The sequence below is a fragment of the Podarcis melisellensis genome, assembly GCF_964234715.1.
Source record: "Podarcis melisellensis genome assembly, chromosome: 13".
In the NCBI taxonomy this organism is placed as follows: Eukaryota; Metazoa; Chordata; class Lepidosauria; order Squamata; family Lacertidae; genus Podarcis; species Podarcis melisellensis.
In genome coordinates, this window is record NC_138545.1 from 17,677,324 (window position 1) to 17,699,052 (window position 21,729).

Genomic DNA, 21,729 nt, shown 5'->3' on the forward strand with positions numbered 1-21,729 from the left:
TTCTCTGGGCCACACTTTCAGTGTCACAATGAAATTTTTATTAGTGAGAAATACATTGGAAAACAAAATGAAAAAATTCCTAGCTGTTGTTGGCATCTGTCTTTCTCGAGAAACAATGGAGTGTGCCTCTCAGGGTGAAGTCAAACGGCTGTATTAGCAGCACCAAAGTTGATACTGTTTCTGGTTGTATATTCCAAAAAAATCATTTTGATGCTATACTTAGTGCCGGATTTACGTATAAGCTAAACAAGCCATAGCTTAGGACCCCACTCTCTTGGGGGTCCCCCAAAAATGTAAAGAAAGAAACACTGGATGTACATTTCCAAAATGGCATTAGATACCTATTAGGTCCACAAATTACCATACAGCATATATTCAACACAAAAAACAGTGACAATTTGTTGTTGACAAAGGACAGCTGGACATATAAAGGGCCCCATTACCTTCAGTAGCTTAGGGCCTCATCAAACCTAAATCTGGCCCTGGCTATACTATATTACTGAATATACTATATTACCGAATTGTTTAAATGTTTCTTTGATTGTCCTTGAATCTTCCTGCCACATTTGCCATCCTGTCCTGCCACACCCTTTGAGAACTACTGACCTGGGACAACCCCCCCAAAAAAAATTCTGGATGTCTGCAAAAGTTCAGGGTTGTTTTTATTATTTATGCAATCAGAAGAACAGGGCCATCCCGTTGTAAATGAGTCCTTTATGTCTCAATCTCTTTGTCGGCCACTTTCTCTACTGGGGCCAGCTGCCAAACTCTATTAAGTCAATTAGATATGGGTGCCCCTTTCAAGTTCCCCCCCAAAGCCAGGCTTATCACAAGTCTAGCTGCTATCAATAAGTAAGCGGTTTAAATGAAGTATTGGCCTTTTCACCCAGTCAAACTCACTTGGCCCTCTCTCCCCTCCTCCTTTTTGCAGACTGGCCGCCTGGATAAGGCGGCCCCGGTGGTCTCGGGTCACACAGCCCCCGTGCTGGATGTGGAGTGGTGCCCCCACAACGACCACATCATTGCCAGCGGATCTGAGGACTGCAGCGTTATGGTGAGTGGGAGCAGCTGGACGGGGAAAAGGGATGGGGGCGGGAGAAGGTAGGAGCAGGGCTCATTTGCCAAGAGCAGGGTGGACGGAGGCAAGTGGGTGGGGCTTAGAGGGAGATGTTGGGGGAGGGGCTTAGGGTGCTTCCAGACAGGGGCGCTGGTGGGCAGTGCTTGACGGAACCTGTGCAGGTGGCGCTGTGGCCTAAACCACCGAGCCTTGGGCATGCTGATCAAAAGGTCGGCGGTTCGAATCCCCGCGACGGGGTAAGCTCCCGTTGCTCAGTCCCAGCTCCTGCCAACCTAGCAGTTCCAAAGCACACCAAAGAAGTGCAAGTAGATTAATAGGTTCCACTCCAGCAGGATGGTAAACGCCGTTTCTGTGCCCTGCTCTGGTTTCGCCAGAAGTGGCTTAGTCATGCTGGCCACATGACCCAGAAAAAATGGCTGCAGAGCAGACAAACGCCGGCTCCCTTGGCCTGTAAAGCAAGATGAGCGCCGCAACCCCAGAGTCGTTCGCAACTGGACTTAACTGTCGGGGGTCCCTTTACCCTTTATCTTTTGTCACTCCACCCCTTACCTCCGCTCAGGAAGCTGGGGAGAAAAGGCAGGGGATGGCAGGCAGATACAAAGGGGATAGGGTGGAACACATAGAATGATAGAATCACAGAAGGGACCTTGAGGATCATATTTTCTGCCCCCTGAAACGCAGGAAGACGTAGCTGTACCTTACAGGGATTTAGCCTGCAACCTGGGCATTACCAGCACCACACTATAGCTGACTACATGGACACAGGTGGCGCTGTGGTCTAAACCAGTGAGCCTCTTGGGCTGGCCGATCAGAAGGTTGGCAGTTCAAATCCCCGCAACGGGGAGAGCTCCCGTTGCTCAGTCCCAGCTCCTGCCAACCTAGCAGTTCAAAAGCATATCAAAGTGCAAGTAGATAAATAGGTACCACTCCGGAGGGAAGCTAAATGGCATTTCCATGCACTCTGGTTTCCGTCACGGTGTCCTGTTGCGTCAGAAGCGGTTTAGTCATGCTGGCCACATGACCCAGAAAGCTGGCCGTGGACAGACGTCGGCTCCCTCAGCCTGAAGCGAGATGAGCGTCACAGCCCCATAGTCGCCCTTGACTGGACTTAACCGTCCAGGGGTCCTTTACTTTATAGCCAACTACCCATGAAAGGGTTCCAAAAGTCAAGGGGGCGGATCTTCAAGGGGGAGATAAAGGGTTGTCTTCAACTAACTTTTACTCATAGTAGACCCATTGAAATGAATGGATCCGTTAATGGCCATCACCAAGTTAGATCCATTGATTTCAGCGGCTGTTCCTCGAGTGGAAGTTGAAAACAACCCAAACGTAGCCCAAAGGTCAGCTAGAAAAGAATTCATCTGGTAGGTGAGAAGGGCTGCCCCCCCTTATTAGGATTTATTCCCAGCCCCCGCAAGCCCAAATAAATAGCAATCTGAGTAGCGCCCTGCAGAACCTCGCAGGTAATGGCAGGAGTGTGCCTTAAAAGCTTCTCCGACACCCAGGGGGGGTTTCTCACCCAGAACACACACACTGGCAAACATATAGCCCTCAACAGGCCATTTCCTGGTTTGCTTATGGGTCTGGCTGCCCCTGCAGATGGGCAAACGTGGAGGGGATACAGGTATGGGCTAGGCATGGCTGGGAGCGAGGAAGCGGGCTGCCTCTTGCTCCCGATGTCCTCCATTCTCTTTGGTGCCTTGCTTTCAGGTCTGGGCAGTGCCTGAAGCCGGCCTCGTGAGGTCCTTGAGCGATCCTCTGGTGACCCTCGAAGGCCACTCCAAGCGGGTGGGGATTGTCACGTGGCACCCGACAGCGCAGAACCTCCTGCTGAGCGCAGGTAACGAGCGGCAGGTGCGCGGCGGGCTCACGGAGGCGCCGCACTCGCAATCTGGCTGGCGCGCAACCTTCTCTCCCTTCCATTGCTGGTCCTTTGTTATCGACGGCCTTGCTGTCTTTTGCAGGCTGTGACAATGCAGTGACGGTCTGGGACGTGGGGGTGGGGCAGGCGGCCCTCTCCATGGACGAGATGCACCCAGACGCCATCTACAGCGCGGCCTGGAACCAGGACGGGTCGGTGCTGTGCACGGCCTGCCGGGACAAACGCGTTCGGGTGTTTGACCCTCGAGCGGGAGGCGCCGTTGCCAACGTAAGTAGGAGCTGCAAGCTGGGGAAGTCTGTGTCCTGTGGCAGCAGGAGGGGCAAATCTAGATCAGTATACAAGACCAAGTGAATAATTCGCTAAGCCAAGCTAAGGGTCCCTCCATCCCAGAATTTGATCTGCCAACAGCAGAATCCCACAAGGCAGGGCCAGATGAAGTTAGCTGCCCCCTGTTGATTGATCTGGGAGTCAGAGGTCCCACAGCTTATATCAGGCTTCCTCACACTCGGCCCTCCAGATGTTTTTGGCCTGCAACTCCCATGATCCTAGCTAGCAGGACCGGTGGTCAGGGATGATGGGAGTTGTAGTCTCAAAACATCTGGAGGGACCAGTGTGAGGAAGCCTGGCTTATATGCAGGCTTCGTTCTTAACTCCGACACAGAATACGTTTTGTTGTTGTTGTTATTAATAGCTTTTTATTGAATTTTCCGAAAAGAAGTGATAAGAAATACAGTCGATACAAGCTAAATAATAATACTGTATTGGCCCAAATATAAGCCGCTCCCTTAAAATTCCGCAGGCACTCACACCCATTCCGTTTTACCGTATGTCTGTTTCAGCAGAGATATTGTAAAAGGTCGTGAATTTAAGCTGCACTTTAACTTTTCATGGTTAGAATTTGGGGGAAAAGTGAGGCTTATATTCAGGCCAATACGGTAAATCAATACTAGTCTAACCCCCTGCAATATCATATATAATACTTACAGTGATCTTGATTTTCCAGTGCCACTCCAACAGCACCACCCATGCATAAGAGGGAGCTTGCAGTAATGGGGGGGGGTGGATGTTTGCAGAAGTACAAAAAAACCCACCTTTACGGAAATATATCCGAAAGACTCCCCTGTCCCAGGTAGTGTAATTAGGACTGAGCATGCTCAGTGGGCACAGAATGCTGACCGGCCACAACCCGGGATGGGATGGCGGGTCTAGAAGCCAGTGGCAACATCTTGTCGAAGGCTCCCCTTTGTCAAAGCTTATTGGCCACCTATAGAAACATCACCCATGACTGCCTCCTGCTTTAAGGAAAAAAAGAAACAATCTCAGATTGCGGCTGTTGCAACATCTTCCATGGCCATAAATTGATTAAACAGGGAGAGACGCTTCATCGGGTATCTGGTGCCAACCCATTTAACTGGAGAGTCCTGAATCTGTGAGCAAGGGACACCCATCAGGCATGGTGGGGACTAAATGGAACCTGTCTCCCTAGCGAGTGGCGCTTTATAGATGTGGGCGGAGCCTACCTGGAACAGGTGTGGCTAAAGTTTGGGCTGTATCTGATGCTTCCTCCTGCCTCTTCTTCCCACCACAGGAGCTGCCCCGCCCCCACGAGGGCTCACGTCCTGTCCGGGCGATTACTGTGAACGATGGAAAGCTCTTCACAACGGGCTTCAGCCGCATGAGTGAGCGTCAAGTGGCGCTGTGGGACCTGGTGAGAAGAAAGGAGGGTTGTCCTCTCTGATTGTCAGGATATGTACCTTTCGTTGCCGTAATTGAGAAGGGGAAACCCACCCCTACTTCAAGGGAGGCTTGCTAATAAAAGATATATTGTTGGGGCACCTGTGCCCTCCTCCTCTACATAATTAAACAAAGAAAACCTTCTGAAAGACAAGTAGTACACATTTCAGATTCCAAAAGAGTAGTAGGCATGTTGGTTTGTTGCAGTGAAAATGACGAGGTGTCTTGTGGCACCTTAAGGCCACTAACAGCCTTTAAGCTTTTGTTGATGTCAGTCCCCACAGATGCAGTGACAAATTAGCACTCAGATACACACACACACACACACGATTGGGGGAATTGCGTGTGTTATCACAGGTACTCTAGTTATTGCTCATTAACTTTCTTTTCAACAAGATTTTTGAATAATGTAGCATTTATTTTGCACTTTTGTTTGCTCATAAAGCATGTGGTTCCCCTTCATTTTGTCAGCGGTTCTGACAAAAATCTCTGTAAAACAGACCAGCTGTTATGCCCACATTACAGACTGAATGTTGGTACTGAGGCTGCTCACCTAAAATCGCCTCCTTCTGCTGGAGATGTGGTCTCCTAATTCAGAGTTCAGTCTCTTCAGTGCTATTTTTCTGGAAAAAGAGGTGCTGGAACTCACCATGACTGCTTATTCTCTTTTCTTTCTTTCTTTCAATTTTTTTAATTGATTTTCCAAATTTATAACAAAAATAAACAACAAAAAAGAAAAAAAATACAATATAAAAAACATACAAACATTAATCCTAACTATTATAACCCCATTTTTGTTACCATTGTTAGATGAACTTCCTCAAATCCCTCTAGCTGAGTTTCCATATGACTCATTGTAGCAGTTTTCCAATACTAATTTCCAATGAAATTAACTTAGTCAATTAACATCTTTCTTTCTTATCATATTCACTTTTATCCATATTATTATGCAATTTAAAACATTTAACTCCTAAGCCAATTTGGTTCTCACAGATAGTGCTACTTATATTATCTTAGAATATTTTACTAAATAATCCTTAAATTTCTTCCATTCTTCTCCTCCTCTTTCTGTTCGCGGATTCTTCCGGTCGGGTTGACCAGCTCCAAAAGTCCATCATGGTTGCTTATTCTCTTATAATGGCAATGGCACCCACCTGAGAGGTGCTGGAACTGAGTTCTGGCTGGAAAAAAGCCCTGAGTCCCTTGGCTACTGTGCTATGAGCCTGCAACCAGGGGTCATCTCCAGTCTAGTCCTCCTCAGTGTAGACTGAAATTAATGTTGTTGTTCTTTAGTCGTTTAGTTGTGTCCGACTCTTCATGACCCCATGGACGAGAGCACGCCAGGCACTCCTGTCTTCCACTGCCTTCCGCAGTTTGGTCAAACTCATGCTGGTAGCTTCGAGAACACTGTCCAACCATCTTGTCCTCTGTTGTCCCCTTCTCCTTGTGCCCTCCATCTTTCCCAACATCAGGGTCTTTTCCAGGGAGTCTTCTCTTCTCATGAGGTGGCCAAAGAACTGGAGTCTCAGCTTCAGGATCTGTCCTTCCAGTGAGCATTCAGGGCTGATTTCCTTAAGAATGGAGAGGTTTGATCTTCTTGCAGTCCATGGGACTCTCAAGAGTCTCCTCCAGCACCATAATTCAAAAGCATCAATTCTTCGGTGATCAGCCTTCTTTATGGTCCAGCTCTCACTTCCATACATCACTACTGGGAAAACCATAGCTCAGTGTTTCCCAACCTTTTTTGGGCAAAGGCACACTTGTTTGATGAAAAAAATATCGAGGCACACCACCATTACAGCCCCGTGACGTCAGCGCGCAGCGTCACGCCGGGAGGGACGCACGAAAGTGTAACTTTCAATTTTTTACCCTCCCCCTTGCCGGGGAACCTCCAAGCTTTGGGGGGTGGGGGGGGGGAGGAGGCAGCAAAGCGAGGGACTGAGGGACCCTAACCCTAACCCTAACCCTCACCGATCACCCGGGAAAGCATGCAAACGGGGAGGCCCCGTGTCCTGCTCCCAGCAGCGGACGGCACAAAGCGAGGAGGCCTGGACAAGGCAGCACGCTCCCCGCTCTCGCTGCATCGGGGCTTTTCTCCTCCAGGCCGCTTTCGAAGTCCCCTTCTCCGCTCCCAAGAGCCGGAGCCGCTGCTTCCAGGCCCTGTCCGAGCCCCGACTTGTGGCCTCACTTCGAGGAGCGCATGTTGCTGGGGACGGGGCTGATTCCCCCTCAGCCGCCGCCTCGCTTCCTTCCAGGAGACCCGACGGCTCCCCCTCTCCCGCTCGCCCTCCTGCGCCCGCAGCAGACCGAGACCTCCCCGCCCCCGCCCGGCTCGGCCCTACCTGGGCGCCTCCAAGCCCGGCCGGCTCCGCGTCGCGCTCCACGCCGGGCAGCTGCAGCAGGGGCTGCGCGGGGGCGCGCGGCGGCCCGGCTGAGCGCGCCCCGGAGCCGCCGCGCCGTCGCTCGCGAGTCCCTCCGAGAGCCCGCGGGACTGACTCCGGAGTCGCGAGGCGGCGCGTCGCCCAGGGAAGGGGCAGCTTCCCACAAGCACGACGACCGAAAAGAGCCCAGCAGAGCGCGCGCCCCGGAGGACTTGGGGGGGGTCTGTAGGGCATCAGTGGCCCCCAGAATTCTGCCCGCCCCTCGCCCCATTTGATCCAGATTTACCCTCTGGGGAGAGCGAGCCCCGGCCCAGCAGGGGGCGCCCTCGCTCCGTCCTCCGGGAAGCAAACGCCCTCGCCCGCCTCCCTCCAGGCAACATCTCGCGGCACACCAGGCAACATCTCGCGGCACACTAGTGTGCCGCGGAACACCGGTTGGGAAACACTGCCATAGCTTTTACTATACGGACCTTTGTTGGCGAGCTGATGTCTCTGCTTTTTAAGATGCTGTCTAGGTTTGTCATTGCTTTTTTCCCAAGAACTGAAGTTAATACACATGGCTAACTTACGTTCCTTAATCTCAGTGAGTAGAGCCTTACTGGATAAAACCCCATGTTTTGTGGTTCGAGAACCCCTTCATCCAGCGATGGGGATACCTACCACATGAGAATATATGCTTCTCCTGCATAAGCAGTATTGCCTTCTAGTTTCTCTTCCTCCTTGGACTCTTGGTCCCACCCACTTAAATTTAACTTGCAATCTCACTTTTACTCTGCAGAGGAAACCTGAGGAGCCTTTAACCCTCCAGGAACTGGACACAAGCAGCGGAGTCCTCCTGCCTTACTATGATCCAGACACCAACGTGGTTTACCTGACTGGCAAGGTGAGTTCTGGATGGACGGGGCTGTCGGTGTTTAGAAGCAGAACTCCGGAGGAGCTGTTCACAATTTCTGTGATGCTAATTGAGGGGGTTGTGGTGATCTGAGGGAAGAGAGCAGGGGAGAGCTTGAAACCGACATTTCAAGAGAGGACGAGGGGAACAGAAACTTCTTCTGAAGAGAGGGCAGAATTTCGCATCCTTCACTGGAATTGTTAGAAGGGCATCTCAGCTCACAGAGAGGGAAGAGGGGGTTTACAGTTGGGAAAGCTCTGGAATCAAACCCTCGTATTTACCTGTGTTGTTGCAGGGAGACAGCAGCATCCGTTACTTTGAGCTCACAGGAGAGGCACCATTTGTGCACTACTTATCCATGTTCACCTCCAAGGAGTCGCAGCGAGGAGGAGGCTGGATGCCCAAGCGAGGCTTGGATGTCAGCAAGTGTGAGATTGCCAGGTATTTTGTGAACGCGTTTGTGTTTCTTCCCCTTCCCACCCCACACCCAAAGGAGGGCATTCCCGGTCCCTTTCCTCCTGCCTCATTTTATCCTCCCAACACACCTGCCAGGTAAACTTAGCTGCCCCGTTGGCTTCTATTTGTTGATGGACTGCAACCCCCATCACCCCTGACCATCGGCCATGCTGGCTTGGGGCTGATGGGAGCTGGAGTCCAGCAACATCCACAGGGACACAGGTTATCCACTCCTGGGCTAAGAAATAGTAACTGGCCCAGTAAGCTTCATACTTGGGTGGGGATTTGAACCCCTATTTTGCTAGTCCTGGTCTGAAACACCAATCCACCCTCCCTCCAGATGTTTAAGACTACAACTCCCATCAGCCAAGCCATGTTGGGTCAATGCTTCTCTAACCACTGCACCGCCCTGCCTCCCTGATCGAGGCAAAAACAAAACATCTAGGATTCTTTGGCTTTCGTTTAGGGGCATTCGTCTCCCTCCCCTCCAAGGCTTATCCTTACTAGAAGTGTTTCTTGCCTCTCCCAGGTTTTACAAGCTCCACGAGAGGAAATGTGAACCCATTGCAATGACTGTGCCTCGGAAGGTAAGCTGAGATTCCCGGGTTCTGTAAATCGTGGAGGATGGGGAGATCCACAGTGTGTCTTTGCAGAAACTCAACTTCTGTTTAAAGGCAAAATTTGCATTTCTTGCTCCACCCACTTTTGTCTCTGGCCCCTCCCACCTCTAGCATGTGGCTCCTCAAAGGCTTCCCAGAAGGGAATGTGGCCCCTAAGTCATTCTCTAGCCTTGTTCTATGTAATTGAGGCATCCATTTTACCCTCTTGACATTTGAGTTTGGATTTGTTGTTCTCAACTTTTCATAAACCACTTGGGGGTTTTTCCTTTTCTTTCAAGCGGTATGTAAATACCATGGAATAAATAAAAATAAATGAAGTTTGGAGGGACTTTTTCAGGAAATCCTTGACAGAAGGGTGGAGAGAGAGGCCTAGGAGGAGTCCCCCGGAGGGAGATGAAGTGCTGCTCTCTTTCCCCAATAACAGAGTGGGAGGTCTCTTTTAGATCTATCTGCCCCTTCTGTTCAGCCTGTGTCTTGGAGAGCCAGTGTGGTGTAGTGGTTAGGAGCGGTAGTCTCGTAATCTGGGGAACCGGGTTCGTGTCTCCGCTCCTCCACATGCAGCTGCTGGGTGACCTTGGGCCAGTCACACTTCTCTGAAGTCTCTCAGCCCCACTCACCTCATAGAGTGTTTGTTGTGGGGAAGGAAGCGAAAGGAGAATGTTAGCCGCTTTGAGACTCCTTCGGGTAGTGATAAAGCGGGATATCAAATCCAAACTCTTCTTCTTCTGCCTTCTCTGCAGTCAGACTTGTTCCAAGAGGACCTGTATCCTGACACAGCTGGCCCAGATGCCGCCCTGACCTCCCAAGAGTGGCTGTCAGGGAAGAACGCCAGCCCCATTCTCATCTCCCTCAAGGACGGCTACACACCCCAGAAGACCAGAGAGTTCAAGGTCAACCAGACCCTCCTTCAAGGGCCCAAAAGAAGCCAGCATTCCCACGAAGGGACAGCGCCAGGGGTAAGAAGGGGAGAGAGACCAAGATCTAGATTATGGGCCCCCACCAGAACTGGGCCAGTGGGTCTGGGCCGAGGGTCATCAGAATAAGGGACAGTGAGAGCTGGAAGAACCGGTTGCTGTGGGTCAGAACTGAAGCTTGCCTTGTGTTTTCCCACAGAGTCCAGCTCTGGAGCAGCTCTCGGAGGACCTGAAGCGGCTTCAAGCCACTGTCTCAGAACAGGAACGGCGCATCTCAGAGCTGGAGCAGATTGTGAAGAAATAGCACCTGCCCTTCCACTGCCACCCAACCAATAGCTGTTCTCCATCGGTCATACTGGACTTTGTTTCATTGGTCTCTTTTAAACCCTTCAGTTTTTTAAATGGGTGGATCCTCAGGGCATTATTAAGCACCACCCACCCCCAAACTCAGGGCAGAAAGTCAGCCTGCCAGCTCCAAACGGGCTTTGCTTTTGGCTAGCCAGGTTCCACCCTCTTGCCAAGTTCTTGCACGCCAGTCGCCTCTCTGGCCCACAACCTGCTGGCGTCCTTCTCCGCATTGCCTCCCAGCTCCCAGTTTAGATGCATGGCACCGCCTCCATGTTGCTGCCTCCTCTGAGAAAACTTTACCCACCTTCAGGATTTTTGTAGAAGTGCTGTAGGACCATCTTCCTGCAGTGGTTTTGTCTCACGTTTTAACCAGGGCTGCAATGTTTCACTGACAATCAGTTGAACATTTTGGTTAACTAGGCCGGGGTACATTTCTATCGGCCAGCAACTTGCAGAGGGTGGGGCGAGTAAGTACTTCTTTTTAAAAAGCAGGTAGCAAGGGCTCTTAGAAGACACATTCCCCTCCTACGTGTGAGAAGGGAAATATCTTTTTAAGATGTATGCTGCAACAACCGCAAGTGTGCATTACCTAATAAAGTACGCTTGTTTCTTTAGAAGTATTGTCATATGCAAGTTTATATGAATATTAGTCAAAACTCACGACGATCAACCAAGTTTTCTTATATTGTGTGGCAGTACTAGTGGGGTTTGCCTAGTACTTATTTTTAACCTCTTCTTAAACATCACAGAGACCTCCTCCAGAAAGGTGAGCTAGAAATTAATAATACCAAGTGGCCAGACCTCCCCGTTCCCTCAGTCCAGAATGCAATCAGATAATACAAGCTCATCTTTTAAGCACCCAGAGGACAGCAAACACAATCAAAACCCTACTATTCCCATTTTTTGTCATAGGAGTACGTACAGTAGCCAGTCACACCAAGCCGTAATTCTACAGTTGTTCTGTTTAACCACTAGAGGGCAGCATAAGAGGGGGTTTCCCAAACTGCAGTCCCTAGCACAACACATTACAATTGCTACAACAGGTGGAGATTTCGTTAAGTGGTCCACCAAGAGCCGCAGCAATTTTCAAGTGGTCGGGAAAGTTTGGGAACCACTGTTTTACAGCTGGCTGCCCTCCTCTCTCTGTCTCCCTAGCTCAGTCAGTAGAGCATGAGACTCTTAATCTCAGGGTTGTGAGTTTGAGCCCCACGTTGAGCAAAAGATTCCTGCATTGCAGGTTGTTGGACTAGATGACCCTTGAGGTCCCTTCTATCTCTTGGGACTTTAAAATCTGACTCTATATTTGCAAGAACAATCCCACCTCATTTACCGCTTCTTTAAGGGCCAAGACTTCTCTTAACAATCAATGGCAGGGGGGTGGGAGAGAATGAGAAGAGATCAAGCAATGAATTCCTACCAACAAAAACAAAGTGTTAGTTTGCACACGTACTAAAAAATGTAGCTGGAACCTTTTCACCTATAGGTAAAGGGAAAAAATTACTTAGTGCCCCATTCCCTTTGCCCCCCCCCCAAATCTGAAATACGCAGGATAGGAAGGTATTGTCAAAGAGGGAGTGGAAAAACCTATGAGCTTCCATGTTGCTGAACTCCAACTCCCATCAGCTCCTGCCAGAATGTCCAATGGCCAGGGATGATGGGATCTGTAATCCAGCAACACCTGGAGGGTCACAGGTTCCCTATCCTTGTTTAGAGAATTTGGCTTCAGAGATGCTCAGAGCAGAGTCCAACAGGTAGGAATGATTACTATAACACACAAGGAAACTGGTTTTACATTTTATTTTCTGCTACATGCTCTTCCAAGTCCTCCTAGTCTTCCCACTGGACAGACCTGGGTGGGTCCCACGCCTGCATATGTTTGCTCCACAGCTGCCTCTCCCATTCCCTTGGGGGTTTGTTTTGGTCTCTGGGCTGCCGCCGTCGCCTTCTTTCCCAGGGCAGAGGAGCTCCTCTCTCACTTAGCTTCTTGTTCTTTCGCCCACTGCTCTGGCGTTAGCGTTCTCTGCTCAAAGGCGTGAATGTGCTTCAACTCCTCCACTAAGACTTCATTGACCAGCCTAGGGAAAGTGGGGAGAGGAGATGGAAATGGGCAAAAAAGCCAAGGGCATTCTTGCTTTTAGACTGCATCTTAGTCAGTAATGTAAGTTTTAAAAATACCACTCTGGCCATTTTTAGCTACCAGCAACAACTTCTAACGCACACAGTCAAACCGATTAATTCAAGAAGTCAATGGTGTGGTGCGGAAACTGTTTCACCACTCTTCTCTGTGAAAATTTTTGACGTTTCCAAAAATGAATGGCTGCAGATGTGATTAGTAACGTGGGGAATCCGTACAATACCAGTCAAATTGGTTGGCTTCAAAGTCGTAATTAACTTTTTCATACCACTATACAATGAAACATCTGTATCTAATACGCAGCACTTTGGGCTGTTAGTATGTTAGTTTTCAGTGCCTTCATTTCCCCCACCCCTAAAATTTAAACAATGTAAGGGAAGTCTATGCTATTGAATTGTTTGTCTGAACATTTACAAGTACTCCAATAAATAAAATTTACAAGTAAAGCTTTCAGTCTGTTTGAATAAAACATTCAAGCAACACTGGGGGGGGGGGGAATCAATAATACAATCATTTAAGTTTAAGTGCTTTTGGAAGAGACAATTATACCGCATGTAAGCCTAACATGACATGCATATTTAGTTTAAGGAATTTTATTGATTCCAAGTTTTCCAGAAAATAATCACTGACCATGTTTTTATGGACAAAGTTTGTAAAACATTTCCCGAGTCTTGCATATTTATAAAGTGCTATTTGGTTTAACGTAATTAAACCTTAGGCAGCTTTGATTTAGCCACTTTGATCACATTAATGAAAAATCAGAACATCAATTTAATAAATTCCAAGGATATGGAAAATGTTAGTGAGTGTGTTTTTGAGATATACACAATTCACTGTGAACGCAATGGAATTTTGTTAAAGTGCAGTGTGTTAAGTGATGTAGGCAAGGGTGTAATGAGCCCGGTGTAAGAGCTAAGAGTGTTGGACTAGGACAGTGATGGCCAAACCTGGCCCTCCAGTTGTTTTGGGACTACAATTCCCATCATCCCTGACCACTAGTTCTGTTAGCTAGGGATGATGGGAGTTGTAGTCCAACAACAGCCAAGTTTGTCCATCACTGGACTAGGATAAGACCCAGATTCAAACATCTGCTGTGCCATGAAGCTCACAGAATGACCTTGGGCCAGTCACTCTCAGCCTAACCCTCCTTCACATGGTTGTTGTGAAGGTAAAATCAGGCAGGGGGCATGTGATCCACCTTGAGGTCCCTGTAGCAATGGTAGTATAGAAATGTAAATAAATGCAAGAATGAAACAATCATGGAAGGGAGAGGTTGCTGGGTAAGGAACAGCACATGAAGCTGTAGCACTGACAAGAGCGGGTGAGAGATACAAGGAATACTTTATTTGGGAGTCTTTTGATTCAGGAATCTGAGTCTTTATAGAGACACTGCCAACCAGTGAGAGGAGAAGAGAGTCCCCCTAGCTATGCTAACTCATCCTCTCCCTACTTACCGATGCCGCTGCAACAGGGCTTTTCCTCGGAATCGTGGGGAAACTACCAGGACTTTGAAGCTTGTGGCACAGCGTCCAGGGGTTGTGTCTTCCACCTCCTGGTGTAATGGGATGAGGAAAAGGTTGATTATACAGAGTTTAGAAGAGGAGTCAACGCAGGCCAGCCCTCCCCTTGCAAATTCATTTCAGGGTAAGGTACCTGCGTGTCGTGAAAATACAAAGCAAGCCAAGCCAAGTACCAAGGTGTGTGCATAATGCGTACCAAGGCGTACAACAGGGACAGTCCACTCCCTACTAAGAAGGGTACACCCACTTCTCTTAATCCTACTACAGAACCACCCAAAGCTGGTCAAGGCTGCAATCCTAGGTAGAGTTATAGAAAGCAAAGCCCAGCAAGCTCAGTGGAAAACATTTAGGAATAGCAGACACGCTTATGACAATGCTAAAAGATGCCCCACGGGTCCTAGAATATAGGTGATAGTCATTCTGGTTTGATCTCACTTTATATCTATCAGATGCATTACTTATCTCTTTCCTTGCACTCCTCAGTTGAGATCCCAATATTTTAATTGCCAAGATTTGCAGCTGAACACCTAACTAGTGTGAGGCTATATTTCCGTGCACACTTTCCTCGGAGTAAGCTCACTACACACAGCAGCCCTTCCTTCCGAGCAAACCCGGACCAGGCTGGCGCTGGGAGAGAATAAAGAGCGTCCAGGAGCCCCGCAGGGAAAGGAGACAGAATGGCTCTTCCAACAAAGGAAGCGGCGGCTTCTTTTTCAGAGAAAGAGGGGAGGGTCAAAGGTCCCTGGGGGTCCCTGCCCCGCTTACCACATGCTCGGCCTCGAGCCCCTGGAGCAGCCGCTCCCGCAAGGCCTCCACGCTGAGAGCGCCAGACGCCTCCATCCTGCCCAGGGAAGCGCCCGAGATGAAAGAGAACCCCCACACGCCCCACTTCCGCCTATGGCATACGTCACATCCGCCCCTGGTCTCCTCTAACCAATCACGTCGACCTAAAGTCGTGCGTGCCTGCATTACTTCCGCGTAATTTATCTTACCGTAGAGAAAGAAAAAATTAGAGCTGCCCCACCGCCGCAGTCTTTTGGGGAGAAATTGAATTAACTTTCTCTTCTAAATTTGAATGCAAAGTATATATCGATATTATTATCACTTTACTAACGAGAAGAAATAAGGAATAGAGTGACATCACCCTGAGGCTATCGCAAGCTTAGGCTGCAATCCTACGCCTGTGACTCAGACGCATTGAACTAATTGGGGCTTACTTCTGTGCAGAGGAATGAACTAGAGACATATAAAAGCGCCTCCATGTTTGACACCGCCACGTTAAAATATTCAGAAACGTTTATCTGAGTGTTTATTTTTTTGTAATTGTTGCAAGCCATATTCTCAAATGTAAACAAAGATATTTCTCAGCGCAACCCTGTTAAACAGCTTAAAGATGAAAATGAAGAAAAACTACGTTACGAAAAAGCGCTTTTAGGTACTTTAAAAAAATGTTCTCTGCTACTCTTCGACACTAGTTCCGATTAGACCTCTTTAAGGTTTTCTTAATATGTCTATGCTCCCTGCATACCCCGTGACGTCACCCGCTCCTCTCGCGGGAGGTTACCCACGTGGGCGGGGCATATCTTCCCCGCAGCCAATAGAATGCAAACGAGGCCGAACTCAAAAGAAACGGTTAGCCGGAGCTAAGGTGGAAGGTTGACCGGTAGCAAGCAGACCGAGATGGGGACAGTAAAGTGGGGTGCGGGGCATGATGGGAAACTGCGGATAGGCTCAGGCGGAGCATGATGGGAAAGGGAGGGGCCTCTGTTTGAAAGGCGCAGGGCATGATGGGAAATGCTAAAGCAAGAACTATATTCCGGTAGTGCTGCATGGCAGGCAGAGGTTCAATAGGTGCAGCTCTCCCCTCTATGGCAATAAAGAACCCTCGCTGGGCCGTTCTTCCTCCAAGAACTCTGTTGACAAGCAGCAGCCCAACATGTCCAAGACTCCCCTCCATGGAGAGGCAGTGATGCTGGATTTCTGCCCTGCACGCATCTCTTGAAAAGGAGCCCTGCCAGGAGAAGAGGCGGCAGCCCTATACTGAGCGGTGTGGAAAACGGGAAGGCGTCGGAGCAAAGGAAGAGCAGAGGTGAGAGAGAAACAACAGGTACCGCTAGAAGAGTGCGGGACTCTTCGCCTAACACTTGCTTTCTCCTTCCTTGTAGGTCTCCTTGGACGTGCCGGTTGCCATGGTGGTGGAAGTGTGCAATTTCTTTGGGGTCTACCTTCTGTACTGCACCAACCCTCGTTACCATGGCCGAGTCTACGTCGGCTTCACTGTCAATCCTGAGCGACGCATCAATCAGCACAATGGCGGGAAGCGACGCGGTGGGGCTTGGAAGACGAGCGGCCGTGGTCCTTGGTAATGCATAACAGCCAAGGAAGCTGCGTTATTCCCATAGCTGTCAACTTTTTCCTTTTCTTGTGATGAATCCTATTCAGAATAAGGGAATGTCCCTTAAAAACAGGGAAAAGTTGACAGCTATGGTTATTCCAAGTCAGACCTTTGGCCTATTCAGCTCAGTAGTTGTCGACCACTGACTGGCCGCACCTTTCCAGGGTTTTATACTTGGTGGACGGAGGGGGGCTTTCCCAGGCCAGCCTTAACTCGACATATCAGAAATTGAACTTGGGATTTTCTGCCTGTAAAGCACGTATTCTACTACTGAGCTTTGACATTCAAATTTCCCTTTTCTGTCTATGTCTTCCATCTCGGTATGTCCATTTTCTAGGCCAACCATTCTGAGAAGACTTCAGTGCATACTGGGAACTAGACTTAGTGCATACTGGGAAATTGAATTATCCTTCCTTTTCCTTGCAGGGACATGGTGCTGATCATCCACGGTTTCCCTTCTGATGTGGCTGCTCTGCGGGTAAGGCCCTTCTCAATTTCCGCTCACCTTCCTTTTCCTTTTGAGCAGTCGGGTTCCTTTCCCCACAACTGCTAGCCCCCCACAAACCTAAGCAATCTCCTTTGATTTCCTCTCTCTTCCACACAGTTTGAGTGGGCTTGGCAGCATCCGCACTCCTCCCGCCGCCTCACTCATGTGACCCGCCGCACTTCGCGGGAGCGCCAGTTTGACTTCCACCTGCGTGTCTTAGCCCACATGCTCCAAACTGCTCCTTGGTGCCGTCTGCCCCTCACCATTCGCTGGCTCAAGCAGGAATATTGCAGGGACTTCCCTGCAGGCTTGGAACCTCCGCTACACATGCCGGTGGCTTTTGGGCAGGTCCGAGCTGTCAAGACCAAGGGGGTGAAACCTTCAGAGGTCAATGTGGCTACTCCAAAACGCTGCAGCATCTGTCTGAAAAAATTCCAGGTAATGCTGGGTCTAGCATATTTGGTATCCTACCCACCTGTCTTCATAGACTGGCTGGATGCAGAGGAGTGGCATTATAGAATCATAGAGTTGGAAGAGACCACAAGGGCCATCGAGTCCAACCCCCTGCCAAGCAGGAAACACCATCAGAGCACTCCTGACATATGGTTGTCAAGCCTCTGCTTAAAGACCTCCAAGGAAGGAGACTCCACCACACTCCTTGGCAGCAAATTCCACTGTCAAACACCTCTTACTGTCAGGAAGTTCTTCCTAATGTTTAGGTGGAATCTTCTTTCTTGTAGTTTGGATCCATTGCTCCGTGTCCGCTTCTCTGGAGCAGCAGAAAACAACCTTTCTCCCTCCTCTATGTGACATCCTTGTATATATTTGAACATGGCTATCATGTCACCCCTTAACCTCCTCTTCTCCAGGCTAAACATGCCCAGCTCCCTTAGCTGTTCCTCATAAGGCATCGTTTCCAGGCCTCTGACCATTTTGGTTGCCCTCCTCTGGACACGTTCCAGTTTGTCAGTGTCCTTCTTGAACTGTGGTGCTCCAGGTGAGGTCTGACCAGAGCAGAATACAGTGGCACCATTGCTTCCCTTGATCTAGATGCTATACTCCTATTGATGCAGCCCAGAATTGCATTGGCTTTTTTAGCTGTCGCGTCACACTGTTGGCTCATGTCAAGTTTGTGGGCTGGGGAAGGGAAGAAGGCTCAGAGCCCGGGGAGTGGTGATGCGATGACTGTGAGTGGTAAGAGGGAGCAGACCGGGAGATGTCAGAAGCTGAAGAGAGAACAAGGCTTGGTGAGCAGGAAGAGGCTGTGGCAGAGAGCAGTCCGGACGCAGAAGCAGAGGGGAGTGGGGGGGAGGCTGCTGAAGAAGCCAGGGAGTCTCCCACTTTCTTCTGGCCTCCCAGAACATGGAGAGGAATGAAGAGGGTGGAGCAAAGAGAGACAAGACCAAGGAGCCTCAGGTTCCTGGGGAAGGATCTGCGGTCAAAGCCTTAGAGAGTGATGGGGAGGCAGGAACCTTCAGTCCTCACAATTGCCTCCTTGAGGCAAGACTTACTGGGAAGAGTTGCTGTGATCACTAGCCCTGCATTGTTTGGGTTTTTTTGAATAAAGAGTTAACTTCATTGACACCAGATGTTCTATTGCTGGCCTGCCCCTGACTCCATCTCCTGACACCTGTCAAAGTTGGGCCGCAGGGGTAGGGGTGGACAGAGAAAGATCAGGGCCAAAAAGGTTCCCCGCCTCTCCTTTAGCAGGAGAATGGATTGGAGTGAGTGGGGCAGGGAAGGAGGGCTGGAAGCCGGGATTCCTGGATGGTTTGAGAGGTGAGATCTATGGAATGAGTGTCCATTGCCAGATTTTTGAAATAATCTGGGGGAGATTTGAATTCGGGGGAATAGGAACTTGGAAGTCAGGACACACAGGCTGTTGGAGAATGCAAAAGCCCTACTAGATCAAGCTGAAGGTCTATGCAGTCCAGTCCTGTTCTAACAGTGGCCAACTAGATGCCTCTAGGAAGCCGAAAAGCAGGAGTGCAGCAGCACTACTCTCCTCCCTGGTGATTCCCTGCAGGGGATACCCAGAGGCACCCTGCCTCTGACAGTAGGGGGGAAACACAGCCATTGCTGTGCGCCTTTATGAGAGAGGAATTGGTGCTGTTTCCTCCTGTGTCTGTTATTGGAGTAGGGATTAAGCTAGAAGGAGTTGAGGACTGTGTTTTGGATTTCTTTTTCCCCCTGCAGGATGGTGACAATGACATCCCCTTGCACTGCTTCCACCCTGGCTGCACCATGGCTGCTCATATGACTTGTTTGTCTCGGGCTTTCCTAGAGAAAGAGCCGCTTCACTTCCTGCCAATCGAAGGGCAGTGCCCGGGGTAAGCAACTCCTCCTGCCCACTGGCAGAATTAAAAGAGGTTGGAGCAGGTTGACAGAATTTGAAATGCTGGCCCTGAGCCTGCCTCATCCTGCTCCAGCTACCACACTGAGAAAATCCTGCTTTCTCCCCCTTTCCCCCAGCTGCAAGAATCTTGTGCTCTGGGGGGACCTGGTTCGTCACCATAAAGGCTGTTACGGCAACCTAGAAGCTGATCCCACCTCCTCCCAGGTAAAGGCCTCTAGACGCTATTTCTATATTTGACTAGTTTGTGCTGGAAACTACCGTATTTTTCGCCCTATAGGACGCACTTTTCCCCCTCCAAAAATGAAGGGGAAATGTGTGTGCGTCCTATGGGGCGAATACAGGCTTTCGCTGAAGCCTGGAGAGCGAGAGGCGTCGGTGCGCACTGACCCCTCTCGCTCTCCAGGCTTCAGGAAGCTATCCGCAAGGCTTGGGGCAGCAGCCTGCAGCCCGAAGCACGGGGCGAGCTGCGGAGCCCGTCCCGTGCTTCGGGCAGATGTCCGCAAGCCTTGCGCGCTGGGCTCGCAAGGCTTGCAGGCAGCAGCCTGTTCTGGGGACTGGGGTCGGGGAAGCTCAGGCTTCCCCCGCGCTCGCCCCGCGCCTGGGGGAGAAATAATCCCCCCCCCAAAAAAAACTAGGTGCGTCCTATGGGGCGAAAAATACGGTATATTGTGTTTAAGCAGATAGATTAGGGTTGCCATATTTCAAACAGTTAAAAATCTGGACATTTTAAAATGTCCGCTATTTTTAAGGAAAATCTCCAAGAACGACACTGCTGACGTGGGTCGTCATATGTCCAGATTTTACCAGGCATTTTAGCGATTTCCCCTCAGATACTGCTTCCGACTGCAGTATACCGGTTATGTCTAGGAAATTCCAGCTGTATGGAAACCCTAAGATAGATGTAGAAGCCCATCCCTCTCCCGTATAAGCCTTTCTCCTCCAACCAGCTCCCTTTCCTTCCAATCAAGTTAATCTCCTGCCTATGCTGCTTAAATTCTACCTCCTTTATTTGTCCACATCACCTCTGGCATAAGCCCCACCTGCTCCACTCCGCTATGTTGTTCCTTGCACGTTAATCCATTTCCTTCTTTTTCTGCTGCAGGAGCATTGGACTAATGAGCTGCAGCTGTGAAGGAGGAGTCCTGTGCTTTTGCAAAAGCTGTCCATGGCTGACCTTTCGTCCTTAGGGCAGCGGAAGAGAGCCCAGGAATTCTGGCACTTTGTGTGACCCTTCTGAAAATCCCAGCATGCCCTCTTCCTCTTCCCTGGGTCAGCTCCTGTGTTTGCTTCTTCCCCGGCTGGATGTGGGCTCTTTTAAGCTTCCAGCCCCAGAATCATGCAACTGACAAGTGAAATAATTAATTCTCTTAAGTGAAATGATTAAATAAAAGGACTGAAGGATTCAGCAGGATGTCTATGAAATAAGAAAAGCAGGGGTGGGAGAACTCAAGACTTGCAAGATGAATGGAAAGCTCCCGTCCTGCAGGATTTTCTGGTTGGGAACCACAGAGGGTGGATGTTTCAGTGCACTGGGACAATGGTGGGAATTCTGCCACTGGCATTCAAAACACTAAAAGGCCAGGGCAGAGCAAATTGGGGCCAGAAGAGCAAGAAAAAGCACCCGAAGAAGAGTAGTGAACCTGTGGCCTTTCACGTGTTGCTGGATACAGCTCCCATCATCTCTGCCCTTTGGCCATGCTGGCTGCCCTTTGACTATGCTGGGTGGCTCACAACTACTGCCCTGGAATGTGGCCAAAATTAGGACAATTTTATATCATGCCTATTGCACTGGCTGCTCATACAGAACAAGGAAATGGCATGTTTCTTGACCATTCGTAAAATACAGCAGGTTCTTAAGGAAATAGTTGTACTTCATATTTGCTTGAATTTCTTCTTCTGTTTAAAGCACTTACAATTCCTCCCCTTAGGCTGGTATTATCCCTATATTGCATAGGAGAGGACTCAGTGAATGGTGGCACGCCTAAAGCCACTAAGTGAATGAAATGAAAGTTCAGCCAGAGACTTCTCACTGTTAAAGTATGTCGAGGGTACATTTACTAATTCTTGAAAGCTGCTTTATAGAGGCCCAGTTCACTTGTTAATGCTAAGCCAAACCAGGGCTTGGCCCCAGCAGTTGGCATGACCAGGGAGGAGAGCTGTGGCTTTGGTCTGGACATCTACGCATTTGCATATCCTCGCTAAGTCATGAGCTTTGTGTTTTCAGAACAAGGAGGTCCTCCATTAAAATGTGATCTTCTCCCAGCATAATCAGAGTTCTAGATCTTAAAGAGGCTAAAATAAAGCCCATATGGGGAACCAAGAGCATATATAAATGAGCCCAACAAACTTAAAAACCCTTAATTACCCATAATGACTATGTGAACAGATCTGCAAATGCTTAAGCTTGCGTCTATTTTGTGCTTTTTTAAAACAAAAGATCCAAGAGTGCACTTAGGAAAGCTCAGTTTCTCCCCTGCCATAAACAACATGTTAAAAAAAATAATCCGTGTGCTTCTGATCTGCTCTTTTAGG

General features: G+C 49.4%; 3 protein-coding genes across 4 annotated transcripts in view; 2 read left to right on the forward strand and 1 right to left on the reverse strand.

The window, feature by feature from the left end:
• Positions 1–10,922, forward strand: part of CORO1A (coronin 1A) — a 79,250-nt gene extending 68,328 nt beyond the window's left edge. For both annotated transcript variants that reach the window (XM_081885348.1, XM_081885347.1), the window contains exons 3-11: positions 932–1,054; positions 2,789–2,918; positions 3,043–3,227; positions 4,549–4,668; positions 7,854–7,958; positions 8,263–8,408; positions 8,953–9,010; positions 9,784–9,999; positions 10,157–10,922. In XM_081885348.1, coding sequence (XP_081741474.1) covers positions 932–1,054; positions 2,789–2,918; positions 3,043–3,227; positions 4,549–4,668; positions 7,854–7,958; positions 8,263–8,408; positions 8,953–9,010; positions 9,784–9,999; positions 10,157–10,261 — 1,188 coding nt within the window. In that variant the 3' untranslated portion in view covers positions 10,262–10,922. The remainder of the gene's footprint in view (positions 1–931; positions 1,055–2,788; positions 2,919–3,042; positions 3,228–4,548; positions 4,669–7,853; positions 7,959–8,262; positions 8,409–8,952; positions 9,011–9,783; positions 10,000–10,156) is intronic.
• Positions 10,923–12,087: 1,165 nt separating this feature from the next.
• Positions 12,088–14,880, reverse strand: BOLA2B (bolA family member 2B). The gene is made up of 3 exons (XM_081885374.1): positions 14,725–14,880; positions 13,894–13,991; positions 12,088–12,380 (listed from the first exon to the last, which is right to left on the reverse strand). The coding sequence occupies exons 1-3, from the start codon at positions 14,797–14,799 to the stop codon at positions 12,278–12,280; spliced, it is 276 nt and encodes a 91-aa protein (XP_081741500.1). The 5' UTR covers positions 14,800–14,880; the 3' UTR covers positions 12,088–12,277.
• A 648-nt stretch (positions 14,881–15,528) lies between these two features.
• SLX1A (SLX1 homolog A, structure-specific endonuclease subunit) lies at positions 15,529–20,602 on the forward strand. The gene is made up of 7 exons (XM_081885365.1): positions 15,529–16,048; positions 16,125–16,321; positions 16,781–16,832; positions 16,959–17,279; positions 19,038–19,171; positions 19,314–19,401; positions 20,300–20,602. Exons 2-7 carry the CDS (start codon positions 16,149–16,151, stop codon positions 20,327–20,329), a joined length of 798 nt encoding a protein of 265 aa, XP_081741491.1. The 5' UTR covers positions 15,529–16,048; positions 16,125–16,148; the 3' UTR covers positions 20,330–20,602.
• The last annotated feature ends 1,127 nt before the right edge of the window (positions 20,603–21,729 follow it).

What these genes read in the sequence shown, in the direction of transcription:
- BOLA2B (XM_081885374.1), bottom strand. Translation starts at nt 14,799, where the DNA reads ATGGAGGCGTCTGGCGCTCTCAGCGTGGAGGCCTTGCGGGAGCGGCTG. An exon ending in GGCTCGAGGCCGAGCATGTG is followed by an intron (nt 13,992 to 14,724) that starts GTAAGCGGGGCA and finishes CCATTACACCAG; the next exon opens with GAGGTGGAAGACACAACCCC. An exon ending in GCCCTGTTGCAGCGGCATCG is followed by an intron (nt 12,381 to 13,893) that starts GTAAGTAGGGAG and finishes CACTTTCCCTAG; the next exon opens with GCTGGTCAATGAAGTCTTAG.
- SLX1A (XM_081885365.1), top strand. Translation starts at nt 16,149, where the DNA reads ATGGTGGTGGAAGTGTGCAATTTCTTTGGGGTCTACCTTCTGTACTGC. An exon ending in ATCGAAGGGCAGTGCCCGGG is followed by an intron (nt 19,172 to 19,313) that starts GTAAGCAACTCC and finishes CCTTTCCCCCAG; the next exon opens with CTGCAAGAATCTTGTGCTCT. An exon ending in CTGATCCCACCTCCTCCCAG is followed by an intron (nt 19,402 to 20,299) that starts GTAAAGGCCTCT and finishes TTTCTGCTGCAG; the next exon opens with GAGCATTGGACTAATGAGCT.